The sequence below is a fragment of the Erinaceus europaeus genome, chromosome 2, assembly GCF_950295315.1.
Source record: "Erinaceus europaeus chromosome 2, mEriEur2.1, whole genome shotgun sequence".
NCBI lineage: Eukaryota > Metazoa > Chordata > Mammalia > Eulipotyphla > Erinaceidae > Erinaceus > Erinaceus europaeus.
In genome coordinates this window covers 46,548,619-46,568,634 of record NC_080163.1, presented here as the reverse complement: position 1 = coordinate 46,568,634, position 20,016 = coordinate 46,548,619, and the positions used below count along the sequence as shown (strand labels likewise).

The following is a 20,016-nucleotide window of genomic DNA, read 5'->3' as shown; positions in this document are numbered from 1 at the left end:
TTTCAAGAAATTATTCATGTGTGGGGAAGTTCTTAACATAAGAAAGAATTAGTGAAAATTTACCACAGTATCAAAATTGACTTTAAAATTCTATTTGTTGACCCTGAATGTTACACAAAGTCATCACTAATATCATTATGAGTAAAATGGGCAGAAGAAATAGCTGGAAACTCATAAAGACAATATTTTCCTGAAATCTATAATCATGAAAATAAACTATTTTTTCAATTATTTCCTCAGGATAATACTTATCCTGTATGTAAGGATTTTTGAATATCTAAGAAATAAAGTAACCAAGCGTAGAAGTTCATGACTGATTTGAGACCATGAATTGACTTGGGACATTGAGAAAATGTAAATGCATACCTCCTGAATAATCAGAATCACTGCGTTTTGAGTTATTGTACTTTGCAAGAAACTAAGTGCACTTTGTTAGCAAATTCAAGTGTAATTAAGAGCTGTTCTATTTATTTAGACTATTTAAAATTTCATTTATATGTAGCTCAACAACAAAAAGCCAAGCATCATAATAAACAAGTAAACGAAAGACTGCAGACATATCTCTGAAGAAGACATTCAGATGCCCTACAAACACATTTTTAAAAAAGGCTAAAGTGAAGCATGTGGCACTCGTTGCGTTGATTAGGTTGTGATCCGCGGATGCAATATTATTTGATTTGAATTGAGAGCAGCATGCAGGAAAGTGGGCCCCACCCTAAGGTTCCAGGACTGGGGGAAATATAGGCTCTATAGTGGAAATGTGAGGTTCCTGTTGTCTTAGGGTTCAAGAAGACAGTGGATAGTTATTGTTATCATCACATTATTTGGTGATTGGGTTAACTTTGGAAAGTCCCTTTGTTAGGGTTTGGGGTATAATACCCAGCATCTTGTATATAGCTGTGCTACCGGTTGCTTCTGTTCTCCCTGGTCTAAGCTTTTGAGAGAGTCAACATATCAAAGATAGCCTATGTATTAAAAAGACTCAGTCTGTGTTTTAAGAAGTTCTAGACATATGATCAATTTTTCCCCTCTCATATTAATTAAATAGTGGTTTATATGTTTACACTTTAATAGGAATGTACATAAACACCATTCCCACCACCAAAAGACTGTGTCCCATCCCCACTACCCCCCGCCACCACGCCGGGAAGCCCAACGGCCACCTTCCCCTTCACCACAGGGTTTTTACATTGGTGCCCTGCTCTTGATTTAATCAGATCCTACTTTAAGTTTCTCTTTCTGTTCTTCTTTCTCAACTTCTGTTGATGAGTGGGGACATCCCATACTCACTTTTATGTTTCTGACTTAGCTGACTTAACATAATTCCTTCTAGCTCTGTCCAAGATGGGTCAGATAAAGTGGGCTCATTGTTCTTAATAGCTGCATAGTATTCCATTGTGTATATGTACCACAGCTTTCTCAGCTACTCATCTGCTGTTGGGCACCTGGGTTCCTTCCAGGTTTTAGCTATTATGAATTGTGCTGCTATGAACATAAATGTACACATATCTTTTTGGTTGGGCATTATGGAATCCTTGGGGTATATCCCAGGAGAGGAATTACTGGGTCATATGGAAGGTCTATATCTAGCCTTGTGAGAGTTCTCCAGACTGCTCTCACTTCAGACTGTGAAAAGAGACTTCAGGTGTGGAATGACAACCGTTCAGCTTCATCACTCGGGTGAGACCTTTCCTTTCATAGTATTCTCTAATTCCATTCCAGGTGGTCCACTCCCCAATAAAGTCTCCAAACCTAGATATAGTCCAGGTCCCCTGAGATAGAGCATAGGTTCACACGTGTCAATAAACTAGGGAAAATATATAACTGAAAGCAGAAGTACACAAGAGCATGAGGGGAATACCCCCCAACACTTCATCTGTATTATTCCAGTCTTTAGGTCCATGATTGTTCAACAACTTGTTTGGCTTTGTATGTTAACTCTCTTTTCAGCCACCAGGTTCCAGATGCCAGGAAGATGCTGACTAGACCTCCCTGGAAAGACAACCCCACCAATGTGTCTTGGAGCTCCGCTTCCCCAGAGCCCCACCCTACTAGGGAAAGAGAGAGGCGACCAGTCAAGGCCCATGTACAGCGGGGAAGCAACTACAGAAGCCAGACCTTCCACCCTCTGCAACCCACAATGACCCCGGATCCATACTCCCAGAGAGATAGAGAATGGGAAGGCTATCACGGGAGGAGATGGGATATGGAGATCGGGTTGTGGGAATTGTGAGGAACTGTACCCCTCTTATTCTATGGTTTTGTTAATGTCTCCTTTCTTAAATAAAAAAGGCTAAATAAACTATTTAAAAGGGCTAAATATCACTTAATATTAGGGAAATGCAAATAAAAAACCACAGTGAGTTTTCCCTTCCTGCTGGTGAGAATGGTCTACATCAAAAATATTGGAAACAAGTATTGGTAAGTATGTAGAAAAAAAGAAACTCTAATACATAACCTGTGGGAATGAAAGTTGATATAACCTTCATGGGTATACTTTATGATTCTTCAATATATCACTCCTATGCATCTATCTGAAGGAAATGAAAACACTACTTCAAAAGGATATATGCACACCCATATTCATAGCAAAATTATTCACAATAATCAAGACATGGAAATAGTGCTTCTCTGCCTGTCCACAGATGACTGAATGAAGAAGCTGTGGGATATATGCTCACTGAAATATTCTTTCGTTGTCAAAAACAAGAAGGGACCATGTTGTGGCAAACCAGGTTGAGTTCACAGTAACCATGTTCAAGTCCCTGGTCCCTACCTGCAGAGGGGAAGCTTCATGAGTGGTGAAGGAGTGAGTGCTACAGGTGTGTCACTAGTCCTTTTCTTCCTCTCTATCCCCCTTCCTTCTCAATTTCTCTGTTTCTATTTTTACATTCAATAAATAACTAAAAAACTTTAAAAAGATGAAAACATATTTTTAAATGACCAAAGTGTCTTTTGGGAGAAAATATGTGAAACATGAGGTAATTGTGAGAAGTAAATAAAATGGAAAGGCAATCACTAAACGACTTCACTCATAAATGGAGTACAAATAAAGCAGACAAACTAGAAAAAAACTGACTCTGACTTAATAAAACTGTGGTGGTTTTCTAGAGGGAATAGGGAATAGGGAGGGGCATGAGAGGATTGGGCTGAGAAATCTTTTTTGGTGCAATGGCAGTAATACTTTAGTAGTGGGTACAGGGAGTCTTATTCACATATATAGGGGTAAAAATATAACTCCAGCTTTTATAAAATTGTAAACCAGTGTTAAATAAAAAATAAATAAAATTTGACTTATTCATGTGAGGAGGTGGCTCACAGCAGAGCTCATTCCTTGCATATGTGAGGACCCAGGGCCAATCCCAGGCACTGCATATGAAAAAGTAGTGCCTTGGGAATCGGTAGCGCAGTGGATCAAGCGCAGGTGGCGCAGCGGTTCAAGCGCAGGTGGCGCAAAGCGCAAGGACCAGTGAAAGGATCCCGATTTGAGCCCCCTGCAGGGGGAGTCGCTTCACAAGCGGTGAAGCAGGTCTGCAGGTGTTTATCTTTCTCTCCCCCTCTCTGCCTTCTCCTCCTCTCTCCATTTCTCTCTGTTCTATCCAACAACGACAACATCAATAACAACAACAATAAAACAACAAGGGCAACAAAAGGGAATAAGTAAATATAAAAAATTTTAAAAACAATAAAAAAACTTAAAAAAAGAAAAAGTAATGCCTTGGTGTGCCTGTGTGTCTTTAGAAAAGTAAATGAATGACTACATTATATTTAAAAAATTACAAACAGGGAGTCAGGCGGTAGCGCAGCGGGTTAAGTGCACGTGGCGCACAGCGCAAGGACAGGCATAAGGATTTCGGTTCGAGCCCCCGGCTCCCTACCTGTAGGGGAGTCGCTTCACAAGCGGTGAAGCAGGTCTGCAGGTGTCTATCTTTCTCTCCCCCTCTCTGTCTTCCCCTCCTTTCTCCATTTCTCTCTGTCCTATCTAACAATGACAACAATAACTACAACAATAAAAAACAAGGGCAACAAAAGGGAAAATAAATAAATATAAAAATTTTTTTAAAAAAAGCAAGAATAAAAAAATGACAAACATTGGGGTTGGGAAGTAGAGCACATGTTATCATGTGCAGAGACCTGAGTTCAAATGCCAGGACCCCACCTATAGTATGTAGGTTGGTCTATCGATCATCTGTCTATCTATGTATCTACCTATCTATCTATCTGTCTATCTATCATCTCCCCATTCACTTTCAATAACTCTGTCCTATCAAATGAAAAACAAACAGGGATGGGAAGTGGCCACTAAGAGCAGTGGATTCCTCCTGTAGGCACTGAGCTCCAGCAATAATGTTGGTGGCAATAATTTTTTTCAAACATTAAAAATATTTAGCAGCCCAAAGGTGGTACAGTGGATAAGGTCTTCCAAGCATAAGTCCTGAGCTTGATCCCTGGGATTGCATGTGCCAGAGTGATGCTCTGATTCTCTCTTCCTCTCTCTCTCATTAATAAATATTTAATATAAAACAATATATCTACACTTTAAAATGTTTTTCCTTTAATTGAATTCTAGCTGAACATGGTTTTGTGTACTTGTACATATATACATTTACTGATGTCTGATTTTAATTTAATTTTTTATTTTAGTGAGAGAGATGCAATAAAGAAAGATACGAAAGAGAGTGATGGTGCTGGGGATTGAACCTGGGACACCAGAGCCTCAGGCATAAAAGTCTTTTGAATAATCATTATGCTGTTTCCCCAGCCCTCTGTTTTATTATTCTAAATATGTATTTTCTCATAGCTCATAGAACATTTACTAGAGACTTACCTGTATTAATTCATGATTATCTTTTGAATACACTGAATCACCTGATAGTAAAAGAGGCTCACTTTTCTCACAGCTCTCCTGGCTGATGAGGGTGTCAGCATAGTTGGGCTGGGGGAAGATCAGGTGACTCTTCCTGGAGTCTGCAGTGAGGGACACTTCATGGGAATAGGTCTGCAGGAAAGCCTGCACCCCATCCACACCCATAAAGTGAGAGGCAGGAAGGCCAGCCAGTCCACCTGCTGAAGCCTGGAGCAGGTGGGATGTGTGCCAGCGCCTCAGCCTGACAGCCAGCAGCACGATGACAAAGGCAAGGAAGATGCAGGACACAGAGGCTAGTGCCACCACCAGGTAGAGTGTGAGGTCAGAATCTTCAGGACTGGCAGGAGACTCCAGGCTGCCCAGGTCAGCCAGCACATCTGGGATGCTGTCAGCTATGGCCACAGTGAGTGTGACAGTGGCTGAGAGAGGGGGCTGGCCATGGTCCTGCACTGCCACCACTAGGCTCTGCTTGAGAGCATCTCTGTCCAGCAGGGCCCTGGCAGTGTGCACTTCACCTGTGTGCAGCCCCACTGAGAAGAGCCCTGGCTCACTGGCCTTGAGCAGGCGGTAGGACAGCCAGGCATTCTGGCCTGAGTCTCTGTCCACTGCCACCACCTTGGTCACCAGGTATCCGGGCTCTGCAGAGCGGGGTGCCAGCTCCACTCCTGTGGAACCATCAGTGGGGAGGGTGGGATAGAGGATCTCAGGAACATTATCATTCTGGTCTAGTATGAACAAGCTCAGTGAAACATTGCTGCTGAGTGGAGGCTTCCCACTGTCAGATGCCATCACTTGTAGTTTCAAGACTTGGAACTTTTCATAGTCAAAAGAAAATAGAGCATACAGGACTCCTGTGTCAGAGTTGATGGAGATGTAGGAGGATAGGGTTGCTCCCTGGAGGGTATCCTCTACCAGAGAATAAGTCACCTGGGCATTCTCTCCATGGTCAGGGTCATGGGCAGTCACAGAAACTATGGAAGCTCCTCTGGGGTTATTCTCTGGTATGTAGATGGAATAAGAGGCATGAGAGAAGGCAGGAGGGTTGTCATTGGTACCTGTCACATCTAATGAAATGTGAATTTCCGTGGATAGTGAGGGCCTTCCTTTGTCAGTGGCAATTACAGTGATGTTGTAGGTAGGAACCAGTTCTCGGTCTAGGAGAGTGTCTGTCACTAAACTATAATAATTTCCATAGGACTTTTCTAATTTAAAGGGGAGATCTCCTTGAATAAAACAGACTACTTGTCCATTTTCCCCAGAGTCTTGATCATTTACATTTAAAAGAGCAACTAGTGTCCCTCTAGGAGAGTTTTCCAGAATGGAACTAGAAAGAGATGTTACCATTATTTCTGGGGCATTGTCATTCACGTCCAAAACCGTGATCAGAACTTTAGCTCTTGAAGAATATCCTGCATTATCCATCGCTTGTACTTCCATCTCGTAAAACCCCGATTCCTCATGGTTCAGCTCCCCTATTGTTGAAATTGTCCCTAAGTCACAATCTAACTTGAAAACCTCGGCAGCCTTGTTGTCCACATACCGGAAGGAATATTTTACTTCCGCATTGGCTCCTTCGTCAGGGTCGGTGGCATTTACCACAAGCAGTTCAGTGCCCACGGCCACGTTCTCCAGAACATTCACGTGGTACTCGGACTGAGCAAAAGCCGGCGGGTTGTCGTTTGCATCAAGGACCAAGACACCGATGCGCGCTGTGCCAGTGCGGACCGGGTCGCCTCCATCAGAGGCCGTGAGAACTAGGTGGTGAACAGCCTTTTCCTCGCGGTCCAGGGCGCGCTCCAGAACCAATTCTGGGTACTTGTTACCATCTGCTCCGCTCTGCACATCCAGAGAGAAATGGGTATTGCTGCTAAGCTCATAGCTCTGGAGCGAGTTCTTCCCGATATCCGGATCCCAGGCGTGGGCAAGGGGAAACCGCATCCCTGTGGCTGCGTTTTCACTCATTTTAATTTCCAATTCGCCTTCCCGGAAGGAAGGAGCATTGTCATTTATGTCCTCCACTTCTACCACCACCCCATATATTTTCACTTTATCCTCCATCAGAATCTCTAGATTTAACTGACACTTAATGGCCCCCATACAAAGCTCCTCTCGGTCTATTCTGCCCTTGGAGATCAAGCTACCGCTTCTCCGGTTCAGAGCGAAAAGTTGAGCCCTACCTGTGGTGACCATACGGATTCCCCGCTCTTCTAGTTCATGGGGCTCCAGCCCCAAATCCTTGGCGATGTTGCCAACCCTCGAGCCTTTCTCCAACTCTTCAGGAATTGAATAGTGGATTTGAGCGCTTCCAGTTTTCCACAGAATCCCCAGGAGAACTCCCAGAAGGGCCACTCCTGTGGGAATCATTGTTGCTTTCTTCAAGGATTATTCTTGCCTTGGTAGGAGAAATTAGGACTTGCTCTTCTGTCCTTGAAATCTTATAGCTGGGGGACCACACTCACTTTCCTCTCCGCTTTAGGGTCGTGCACCTCAAGCAGGATCTTTTTTCTCTCTCCCTGATTGGTGAACAGCGGCACTCAGAGTCCTAACCAATAACTGCACAATCTGGAACTCGGGAAGGATTTTTATACCTTAAATAGCTCCACCTACTGTTCTTCACATAGACATGGAAGTGGAGTGGATTGTAACCACAATACTTAATTTAATGCAAACTTCATTAAATGTATTATTTCCCTAATTTCCTTTCATATGGAGCAATCTTCTTGAGATTATTTGTAGCTGTAGGTGTGGTTTGATTTTTTTTCCCCAATGGGCAATGAATGTGAAGTTTCTATGCACATATTTTTAATGTTAGAATTTTAGTGCACCTGCTTTAGCTTCCAGTCCTACCCACCCAACAGAACTCTTATGAGACATAACCTATGAATTTCCCATTTTTAGGAATCATATAATATTGGGGTGCAGGTGGTGGTGCACCTGGTTAAACATACACATTACCATGTGCAAGGACCCTGGTTCAAGCCCCTGCTTCCCACATGTAGAGGGGAAGCTTCAGGATCAGTGAAGCAGGTCTGTAGGTCTTTCTTCTTTCTCCCTTCTCTACCTCCCACCTCAATTTCTCTCTGTCCATCAAAACAAAATACAAAGAAAAATATAAAAAGGGAAAAATGATCACCAGGACTGATGGAATTGTAGTGACAGCACCAAACCCCAGTGATAAGCCTGGTGGCAAAATAAATAAATAAATCAATAAATCACAATAATGTAATCTTAGCTATAATTTCAGGCAAATATTTTTAGTAGAAGAAATACTTTATCATGTTATGGATACTTAACATCTAAAAGCCAGATTTTCATAATAATGTGGAAATTTTGAAAGTAAGAAATGTGACTTTATACATGGTTAGAACCAGATGTGAAAGAGATATTTAACATTTTTAGAAAATGCAAGCATTCCAGAATGGAGAATGTAACTCAGTGTTATAGTGCATGCCTTGAATGCCTGAGGCCTTGTTATGGCAGTGTTACAATGAAAACACAAAGGTATTCCAATTGATGTTTGGTGAAAACAAGATAGCACCTTGAAACTCTACTAGCAAATTGTAGTTCTTATTTTTTTTTTTTTTCTACCATGGTTATTGCTGGGCTTGGTGCTGTCACTACAAGTCTACTGCTCCTGGTGGCCATTTTTCCTTCCATCTCTCTCTCTTTTCTTCATTCATTCATTCTTTCTCTCATTTCTTTCTTAGTATATATGACATAGAAATTGAGAGGGGGAGGAGGTAGAGAGGGGAGAGAGAGAGAGAGAGAAGGACACCTGCAGACCTGTTCCTGCAGCTTCCTCTCTGCAGGTGATAAAGTGTGCGCTCCACCTAGTGCACCTCTACGTGGCCTCTCAAAAGAATATTTAGGTAGTAATCCAAAGGATATTACAAACTTACTTTTTCCTTCCGGGCAGCAAGACTAATTCCAATTACTGGGAAATGCTAATTTGGAAGCCATTAAATTAGAAATTTAGAAGCCCATTAAAATACAGAAAAAATACTGATTTTTGTGCTTACACAAATATAAATACTTAAATTCCAAAGATGAGCAAGTACAACAGTCATACCATAAAACTATACATTTAAAATTGGGGGAAATATTATCATAACTTTGAGAGAATAACTTGGCTTAAAGTTGATCTGTTCACTGATACTCAACAGATCACTAGCAAATGTATCTAAATATTATTATATCACTGCTATGGTAAGATTTAAATTTTTAAATATTTATTTATTTCCTTTTTGTTGCATCTGTGGTTTTACTGTTGTAGTTATTATTGTTATTATTGATGTCATCATTGTTGGATAGGAAAGAGAAGTGGAGAGAGGAGGGGAAGACAAAGAGTGGGAGAGAAAGATAGACACCTGCAGACCTGCTTCACCGCCTGTGAAGCGACTCCCCTGCTGGTGGGGAGCTGGGGGCTCAAACTGGGATGCTTTCGCCAGTCCTTGTGCTTGGTAAGATTTTTTAAGCTTTTTTTTTTTCTTTTTCTTATGCTTCTCCCTCTTTTTAGGTAATTGTGTGACAAAACAAACAAACAAACAAAAAAACCTTAAATGCTGGAAACACTGAGAAAACATAACTGCTTTAATTAAATATATCTGAGGGGGTGTGGTCCAGGAGGTGGCACAGTACATAAAACGTTGGTCTCTCAAGCATGAGGTCCTGAGTTCAATCCTGGCAACACATGTACCAGAGTAATGTCTGGTTCTTTCTCTCTGTTCTATCCCTCTCATAAATAAATATAAATAAATAAATAATCTGAGGGGGGTGGGTGGTAGAAGTGTTAACCCAGTGTTAAGTGCACATGGCTCAAAGCACAAGGACCAGTGTAAGGATCCCGGTTTGAGCCCTTGGCTCCCCACCTCCAGGGGGATCACTTCACAAGCGGTGAAGCAGGTCTGCTGGTGTCTATTTTTCTCTCTTCCTCTCTGTCTTCCCCTCCTCTCTTGATTTCTTTCTGTCCTATCCAAGAGCAATAATGATAACAAGGGCAACAAAATTGGGGAAAAAATGGCCTCCAGAAGCAGTGGATTTGTAGTGCAGGCACCAAGCCCCAGTGATAACCCTGGAGAATACACACACACACACACACACACACACACACACACACACACACACATATATGAATGGAAGTAGAATTATAGTACCAACTTCATAAAGTGAAATCTGTGTGTGTGGTTAAAGAATATCTCAAAGGAAATAGTTTAAAATGTTTAAAAATATTTGAGAGCGGGAGTCGGGCTGTAGCGCAGCGGGTTAAGCGCAGGTGGCGCAAAGCACAAGGACCGGCATAAGGATCCCGGTTTGAACCCCGGCTCCCCACCTGCAGGGGAGTCGCTTCACAGGCGGTGAAGCAGGTCTGCAGGTGTCTATCTTTCTCTCCTCCTCTCTGTCTTCCCCTCCTCTCTCCATTTCTCTCTGTCCTATCCAACAACGACAACAACAATAATAACTACAACAATAAAACAACAAGGGCAACAAAAGGGAATGAATAAATAAATAAATAAATAAATAAATACTTGAGAGCTAGTAGTATAAGCAATGACCCACCCAGGAAATATTGAAATTGGGTAAACAAACATTAAGGAAGAGCAGATACAATCTTTTCAAGTATCTTGCCATGTGGCCTGAGATATGAGCAGTAGGTAGAGTGCCCAACTTTAGGCATGATGTCTTGTGATAAGTCCACATGCCAGAGTGATGTTCTGGTGTTCTCTCATTCTCTCGTTCTCTCTCCCTCTCTCACACAGACTTGTATTAATAAATCAACATTAAAAGCAAGTTTCTCCTGCATTTTGCTGTTAACTGTAACCATAAATACCCCAATAAAGAAAAGAATAAACTTCTTGCCAAAATATTTGAAAATGAAATCAAGCCCTCTTGCCGGGAGGGGGTAGAAAAAAAGGCGTTCACTAAAGCTTACATGTGTAGAAGCATCAGAGACAGAGCTTAACTTGATACTTACAAACAAAGAGGCTTCATCAGAAACATCTTCTGGTAGAACATTTTCAGGATTTATACTGAGAAAATTAAACTCTGTCTTAGCTGATTGTGACGCAACGCACAGGTTGTAGGAGTAGGGCAAAGTTCCTTCACTGTAGTTGGGGGCAACAGCAGGTGCAGACTTGGAGCAGACACCAGCCTGAAAGCAGCCCCAGGCCTCTTGGCTGGAGGAGCTGCGCAGGCGCAGGGCGACCGCCAGGATCACGGCGAGCAGGAAGAGCACGGAGATGAAGGCCAAGGCCAGCACCAGGTAGAACTGCAGCTCGGCCTGCGGGTCAGCGCGAGGAGGGCGCTCGCCCAGGTGGTGGTCGGGCGGCACCTCTTGCGGGCTGTCTGCGAAGACCAGCAGCAGAGTGGCGGTGGCAGAGAGGGGCGGCCGCCCCCCGTCGCGCACGGCCACCAGCAGGCGCTGTCTGGCCGCGTCCCTGTCGCCCAGGGGCCTGGCCAGGCGCACCTCGCCCGTGCGCAGCCCCAGGTCGAAGAGCCCGGGCTCGCTGGCCTGCAGCACGTGGTAGGACAGCCAGGCGTTGTGTCCCGCGTCGGCGTCCACCGCCACCACCTTGGTGACCAGGTATCCGGGCTGCGCGGCGCGCGGCACCGTGTCGAAGAGCGCCGAGCCGTCGGGCCCCAGCGCGGGGTAGAGCACGCGGGGCGCGTTGTCGTTGCGGTCGCCCACCAGCACGCGCAGGCTCACGTTGGCGCTGCGCGCGGGCGAGCCCTGGTCGCGGGCCTGCAGGGTCAGCGCGAAGCCGCGCAGCTGCTCGTGGTCGAAGGCGCGCTGCGCGAACAACACCCCGCTCTGCGCGCTCAGCGACACGAAGGACGCCAGCGCGCGCGGCGCCAGGTCGCTGCCCACGATGGAGTAGGACACGCGGCCGTTGGGGCCCAGGTCGGGGTCGGAGGCGCTGACCTGCGCGATGGAGGCGCCTGGCGGGTTGTTCTCCTCCACCTGCACCAGGTAGGAGGGCTGGGCAAAGACTGGTGGGTTGTCGTTGACGTCGCCAATGTGAAGAGTGATGGTGATGCTGGAGGAGAGGGGCGGCTGGCCCCTGTCGGTGACCATAATGGTGAGATTATAAATGGGTATCTGCTCCCTGTCCAGGGCTCCATCTGTCACAAGTTTGTAGTAATTGTTGGCAGAAGATTGAATTCTAAATGGTACATTTCCTTTTATGAAGCATGTGACCTCCCCATTTTCTCTGGAATCTTTATCGTGTGTTTTGAACAGAGCAGTCACCGTCCCGGGTTCTGCGTCCTCAGTTATGGAACTAGACACCGAAGTGAAAAGCACCTCTGGGACGTTGTCGTTCTCATCTAAAATTTCTATGATAAGTTTACATTCAGCGGTCATGCCGCCACCGTCTTTGGCTTCTATGCCCATGATATAACTGCTACGAATTTCGAAGTCTATAGGGTCATTAGATTTGATTTCTCCACTTTGACTGTCTAGCATAAACATATTACCAATATTATAAGGTGTTTTGAAGGAGTAAATGACCTCTGCATTGATGCCCTCATCCCGGTCAGTAGCTGTCACCTTAAACACAAATGTGCCAGGACTTACATTCTCCTGAAGGCTAACTTTGTACACATCCTGGCTGAACACTGGGGGGTTATCATTGGCATCAGTGACCTGAATCTTGATTCGAGTGGTGCCAGTTCTGATGGGGTTACCCCCATCCACTGCTGTCAGAATCAGCAGATAGGAATTCTGTTCTTCCCGGTCCAGGGGCTTCTCCAACACTAATTCTGGGGCATTATTGCTTTCAATCTTATCCTTCACAATCAAAGAGAAATATTCGTTGTAACTGAGTTGGTAACTCTGGAGAGAGTTAGGTCCTACATCTACATCTATTGCAGATTCCAGGCCGAACCGAGTTCCTGGAAGTGCAAGTTCATTGACTTGTAAAACAGTGCTATTTTGAGGGAAATGAGGTGGATTGTCATTTATATCTTCTATCATCACATTTATGTGAAAAACATTTAGTGGGTTCTGTGCTACTATCTCCAAAGGCACAACACACAGAGGGCTTTGGAGACAAAGTGACTCCCGGTCAATTCTGTCACTCACGAGTATGTTACCATTTTCTTTGTTAACAGTAAAGTATTGTTTCTCTGTATTAACTCTGAGGTTGCGGCTGGTCAATAAATCCTGTTTATGCAGCCCCAGGTCTTCTGCAAGATTTCCCACTAGTGAGCCCCTGGTCATTTCTTCAGGAATAGAATATTGGGTCTGCTGGGTGAGTGCCCCACAGAACAAAAGCATTAGGAAAGAAAAGAGTACTTGCCGAGGCTGAGGTCCGCTGCTTTGCTCCACCCAATTTCCCATCTTTCTCTGCATTGATGTTGCTGCTTTGGATGTTGAGAGAAGACGCTTTACAAATTAAATTGTGTTTAAATTATTTACTTTCACGAAGATTTAATGTCCCCAGTTTAAAGGCACCTTATATGTATTCTGAAATCAAATTTGCCAAGCAGAGAACTCCAGTCAAGCTGCTTCCTGACTCGGTTTTGTGACTGTAAAATATCATTGGGTAGATTCCTCGGTTTTACCTCTTGTGGTGCATTGTCCAACAGCGGCACTTGGAGTCTATTTGGAAAACTGCAGCTAGCAGTCTTGCAAATAATGGCATTCTGTATTCTGACATATGTTGGACTGATGCATAAACAAGAAGGCAGTTGATGGGTTTTGGGTGTGTCTATTCTCTAGTGTTTACTACCAAAAAAAGATTAAGATATGGGATCCTATAGAAGATCTATTAACCCAGTAATGAGAGAAATTTGTCTTTGTCTAATCAGAGGAAATGCACACATTTGAAGAAGAAGGTAGTCTTTCCTACAGACTTAGGAAAAACAAGTCTGCTAAATGTTATGGGGAAATTTTGATAACTATGAAAGCACACTCATATATGTATATGAATGTTTTAAGACAAGAAGAGGGAGACAGAGAAACCACAATATTGAAGCTTCTTTCAGTAGACTGGGCTCCAACCTGGGTAGTTCACAAGGCATTGCAGCACTCTATCCAGAAACTATTTTGCCAGCCTGACACTCTTCAATCTAATATGCAGATAATTTTCCTTCTTTTATCACAGACAACTGGAGGTAAGTTCAAGTTTAAGGATAAGAATTCTCATTTCTCATTTTCTTGTCATTTATAAGCACTTTTAAAGAGAATTATTAAGTATTTTATATTGCTTCCATGAGTAGTTTATAAAGGTACACCCTAGTATGTTACTGTAGGAATTTAATGACATGTTTTTATGGTGTTTTATTTTGATCTTTTAATTCATCAGAACATTATGCTGCACTTTATGAGAACTTTAATGAATCAAAATAATTTTAATCTCAAATTTCAAAGACATCCTTTCCATTTTATTCTCTGAAAACTTGGTTGCCAAGTCCAAACTAGTTCAGTTTATATTTTAAACATATGGAACAAGCTCCCTCTCCAAGAAAATACTTCATATACTTCTCTAATAACAATTCAAGAAAAACACCTTACATTTTTTCCTCTTTGGAACTCCATAAACATACATTTTATCTCTACGTGCTCAAAATACTCTGACATTTTCTTTTCCCCCCTTTCTTCTCCTTCTTAATATTTTTTCACCCCCTCTCCACCACCAGGGCTTCATTCCTGCACCTCTCTTAGAGGACTGTTCCTATCTCCCTTCCCATCTCTTTTCACTCTCTACTTTTATTCTACCTCCCTCTTCTTTAACAGAGCACTAAACTCAGCTCTGGTTTATGGTGGTGTCTGAGATTGAGCTTGGGACCTGGAAACTTCAGGCATGACAGTTATTATTTTTAAATTTAATTAATTTATTTTCCCTTTTGTTGCCCTTTTTATTGTATTGTTGTAGTTATTGTTTTATTGATATCATCTTTGTTAGATAGGACAGAGAGAAATGGAGAGAGGAGGGGAAGACAGAGATGGAGAGAGAAATATCTACACCTGCAAACCTGCTTCACTGCCTGTGAAGCGACTCCCCTGCAGTTAGGGAGCTGGGGGCTCCAACCGGAATTCTCACGTTGGTCCTTGTGTTTAGCTCCATGTGCGCTTAACCCACTGCACTACCATCCGACTCCTGACAGTTATTTTTATAACTATTGTATTACCTACTTGGCTTTTAATCCTAGATGGAGGGTAAAGGGGGGGGGGGATACACCCAGAGATGGCAGGCTAGACACTGCAGCACTGCTTCATCACTCTTGAAGCCTCCCCTTTGTGTGTAAATACTCCCATGTGGTAGGTAGTGGGGGACTCAGACCCAGTTTTATATTTATTTATTTATTTTTAACTAGAGCACTGCTCAGATCTGGCTTATGGTAGTTTGGAGATGGGACTTGAGATTTCAGAGCCTCAGGCATGAAAGTTCTTTGATAATCATTATGTTGTCTCCCAAGCCCCAAACACAGGTTCTTGCACATGGTAAAGCATGAGCTCTACTGGGTGAATCATCAACATGTCCCAATCCTACTCTAACTTCTTAAAAAAATTTATTTTTATTAAAAAGTGAGAGAGAACCAGGGCATCACTCTGGCATATGAGGTGCTGGTGGTTAACTTGGGACTTCATGCTTAAAAGCCCAACACTGAGCCACCTCCTGTGCCACTTCCATGAGGTCATTTCTTTTGACTTTGAAACAAATGTAGGGGGTCAGGTGATAGTGCAGCAGGTTAAGTGCATGTGGCGCAAAGCACATGGACCAGTGTAAGGATCCTGGTTTGAGCCTCCAGCTCCCCATCTGCAGGGGGTTCTCATCATAACTCATGAAGCAGGTCTGCAGGTATCTGTCTTTCCCTCTCTCTGTCTTCCTCTCCTCTCTTCATTTCTCTCTGTACTATCCAACAACAACATCATCAATAACAACAACAATAATAACCACAACAATGATAAAAGAACAAGGGTAACAAAAGGGGAAAAAGTAGCCTCTAGGAGCAGTCAGTAGTTCAAACCCAGATCATAAAAATGTGCTTTACTGAGTGAGCTATTTCCCAGCACCTAGAATAAAAACTTCTAAAGTAAAAAAAAAAAAAAACTTCTAAAGTATAAATATCAATTCATCACTTACATCATATGGAATATGTCATTACAAATTAATAAATCGATAAATGTAAGCACTGGACCCAAATTAAGTTATTTCTATAACTGAATCTACCACATTAAAAAACATTCACTACATAGCCACAGACATTAATTTGCAAGTAAGAGAACAAAATAACCTGTTTAATGATGCAATTATTTCACCAGAATAATGACTTTATTGTAGAAACAGAAGATACTTAGAATCAGATATCTTGGAAACAGTATAATATCTTGGATATTAAGGAAACAGAATGCCCTACATTTCCTCTTGCAAGTGAGTCTAGTAACTAAAAGGTAGTCAGTAAGTCTGTTTTTTAGTAAGATAAATAAATGAAACAAGGTTGAAATAAACAACAGGGTGTAAATATACTACCAGGTACCAAAAGGCAAAATGTAATAGTTATAAGCGGAGAAAAACTTACACGTGTAATGTATATATCTGCAGATAAGAGTATACTGTTAAAGTTCAGGTGGTGCAAAGCACAAGGACCAGCGTAAGGATCCTGGTTTGAGCCCCAGGCTCCACACCTGCAGGGGGGTCGCTTCATAAATTATGAAGCAGGTCTGCAGGTATCTCTCTTTCTCTCCCCCACTCTGTCTTCCCCTCCTCTTTCCATTTCTCTCTGTCCTATCCAACAATGACGACAACAGTAAACAACAATAAAACAAGGGCAACAAAAGGGAATAAATATTTTTTTAAATCTTAAAAAAATAAAAAAGAGTATACTGTTAGATCAAGAGGGTGAAATTTTAACTGAACAAGAAAAATATAATATAGGTGAAGTTGAAATAGGTATGTGAATACAAATTTTTTGTGAATCTTTAATTTGAATTATAACTAGTTTATACTGATAGCAACAGATATTGAAGATAGAAATATACTATTAAATTCACTATAAAAACAAACTGAGAAATAGGACAGGAATAGGGAAGGATGGGGCACAAGAGGTCTAGAGCATTAGAATTAAAAACAAGAGGTCCTACATCCTGTCCCTAGCACCACATGTGCCAGAGTGATGTTCTATTTCTCTTTCTCTCCTATATAGTAAATATTTTTAAAGTAGCCTGAGAATGGTGTATCATACACATAGATGCCCTAGTTACTTATGCACACACTAGATAAATAAACAAATAATAAATGTAAGAAAATATGGCAGAAACATGACTTTCAGAAAATCTTTCAAGAAAGTAATGGTAACTTGGTAAAAAAATAAAGTACAAAATCTTACATGTATTGCTCAAGATCTGTATGAACTGAATATATCCCCACCCACCCAAACAATTTTTTAACAGGCTCAACAGAAAAAGTAGCCATTTAAGAGGCATGTGCAGAGATATCAATAATTCAGAAGTCGGAAACAAATCTCACCTGATTACTCCTATGGCCACATTCACCTAAACCAGTAGCTGAATCATCAGCTATTAAGAGTGGCTCGCTTTTCACACAGCTCTCCTGGCTGATGAGAGTATCAGCATAGTTGGGCTGGGGGAAGATCAGGTGACTCTTCCTGGAGTCTGCAGTGAGGGACACCTCATGGGAATAGGTCTGCAGGAAAGCCTGCACCCCATCCACACCCACAAAGTGAGAGGCAGGAAGGCCAGCCAGTCCACCTGCTGAAGCCTGGAGCAGGCGGGATGTGTGCCAGCGCCTCAGCCTGACAGCCAGCAGCACGATGACAAAGGCAAGGAAGACACAGGAGACCACGGCCACTGCCACCACCAGGTAGAGTGTGAGGTCAGAATCTCCAGGACTGGCAGGAGACTCCAGGCTGCCCAGGTCAGCCAGCACATCTGGGATGCTGTCAGCTATGGCCACAGTGAGTGTGACAGTGGCTGAGAGAGGGGGCTGACCATGGTCCTGCACTGCCACCACCAGGCTCTGCTTGAGAGCATCTCTGTCCAGCAGGGCCCTGGCAGTGTGCACCTCACCTGTGTGCAGCCCCACTGAGAAGAGCCCTGGCTCACTGGCCTTGAGCAGGCGGTAGGACAGCCAGGCATTCTGGCCTGAGTCTCTGTCCACTGCCACCACCTTGGTCACCAGGTATCCGGGCTCTGCAGAGCGGGGTGCTAGCTCCACTCCAGTGGAACCATCAGTGGGGGGAGCTGGGTACAGGATTTCAGGTGAGTTGTCATTCTGGTCCAGTATGAACAAGCTCAGTGAAGCATTGCTGTGGAGTGGTGGGTTCCCTCTGTCCCGTGCTTCCACCCTTAAGTGCAGGTCACGGAACTGTTCATAGTCAAAGGAGCGAAGTGCATACAAGACACCTGTGTCAGAGTTGATGGAGATGTAGGAGGACAAAGGTGCTCCCTGGAGGTTATCCTCTACCAGAGAATAAATGATCTGGGAATTTTCTTTACTGTCCTTGTCAATTGCTGTCACTGTGAAGAAGGAAGCCCCTCTGGGGTTGTTTTCGGGAATGTAGGCAAAATAGGAGGAGTGAGAAAAGGTGGGTGGGTTATCATTGTCATCTACCACATGTAGTGAAATGTAAATTTCTGTAGCCAAGGGTGGACTTCCTTGATCTGTGGCTTTCAGCGTTATATTGTAGCTCTGGACCTGCTCCCTGTCCAGCACCTTGTCTGTTATCAACTTATAATAGTTCCCATAAGTCTTTTCTAATTTGAAAGGCAGATTGTTAGGAATGAAACAGGAGACTTCACCATTTTCTTCTGAGTCTTGATCTTGAACATTTAGAAGAGCAATTACTGTACCTGGAGGAGAGTTTTCCAACACAGAATTAGTAGAAGATGTAACTGTTATTTCTGGAGCATTATCATTCACATCCACAATTGTGATCAATACCTTAGCAGTGGTTGAGAGACCGCCACCATCTTGACCTTGAATTTCCATTTCATATAGTTTGTACTTCTCAAAATCTAGAGGTCCCTGTATTAAAACTTCTCCAGACAAAGCACCCAACTGGAATATTTCAGAAGCTTTGCTTTCCATGTTCAGGAATGAATATACAACTTCCCCATTGGTTCCTTCATCTGGATCTGTTGCATTTACCACAAGCACTCGGGTTCCAGAACTGAGGCTCTCAGGAACACTCACTCGATATACAGATCGTGTGAATTTTGGGCTGTGATCATTTACATCCAGGACCACCACACGAATGGTAACAACACCCTGCCGGATAGGTTCTCCTCCATCCAAGGCTGTGAGAACAAGTTGGTGAGTAGCCTCTTTCTCACGGTCCAAGCTTCTCTCCAGCACTAGCTCAGGATTCTTGACTCCATCTGTACTGCTTTGCACTTGCAAGGAAAAGTAATTATTTGGGTTGAGCTGGTAGCGCTGAAGAGAGTTTACTCCCATGTCTGGATCCCTCGCATTAGGAAGGGGAAATCGCGATCCTGGAGTTGCGTGCTCACTGACTTTTATCTCTATTTCTTCCTCTCGGAACTTGGGGGCATTATCATTAATATCCATTACTTCCACTTCCACTCCGTAAATCTTCAGAGTATCTTCCACAAGTATCTCCACATTTAAAAAACAAGAGGATACTGTCTCACAGAGCTCCTCGCGGTCGATCCTGCCCGCAGTAACCAAGCTACCACTTTGGGAATTCAGAGCGAAAAACTGAGTCCTACCTCTGGAGATGATGCGGACTCCGCGCTCCGCCAGCTCCCTGGGCTCCAGCTCCAGATCTTTGGAAATGTTACCGACGAAGAAGCCATTATTTGTCTCTTCCAACACCGAGTATCGGATCTGCCGGGTCACAGACCCCCGTACCGTCACCAGGAAAATGTACAGCAGGACCAGCCAGCTGCAATCCTGGCGCAGCTGCCAATTCGCCATGACAATGGCTGATCTCTTCTTATTCTGCGGTTTCTTGAGCTGTTTCTTCTGAATCAGCTTATGTATCTACTAAGACTTGGGTTCACTGCACCCGAAATTTATTAAAGAGCGAAAGGAAGTGAATTAAGTTCCCGGTATCAGGATCTGTAAGCATCCATTTTATTCTGCTTTGGGTAGTATATTTGACCAAGGGAGGGGAGGGGAAGACTCCGTAGCCCGCAGCTTCCCATTCCCCGATTGGTGAACAGC

General features: G+C 43.4%; 1 protein-coding gene across 20 annotated transcripts in view; it reads right to left on the bottom strand.

Annotated features, from left to right (window-relative positions):
• Positions 1 to 20,016, bottom strand: part of LOC103109855 (protocadherin gamma-C4) — a 243,096-nt gene that overhangs the window by 76,833 nt on the left and 146,247 nt on the right. The window contains exon 1 of one of the 20 annotated variants that reach the window (XM_016186365.2): positions 17,338 to 19,986. The exons of 17 other annotated variants lie outside the window; for them this stretch is intronic. In XM_016186365.2, coding sequence (XP_016041851.1) covers positions 17,338 to 19,767 — 2,430 coding nt within the window. In that variant the 5' untranslated portion in view covers positions 19,768 to 19,986. Of the gene's footprint in view, positions 1 to 4,828; positions 7,360 to 10,838; positions 13,392 to 17,337; positions 19,987 to 20,016 lie in introns of those variants that run through there. 2 more of the 20 variants (XM_060179876.1, XM_060179864.1) reach the window with 2 other exon arrangements.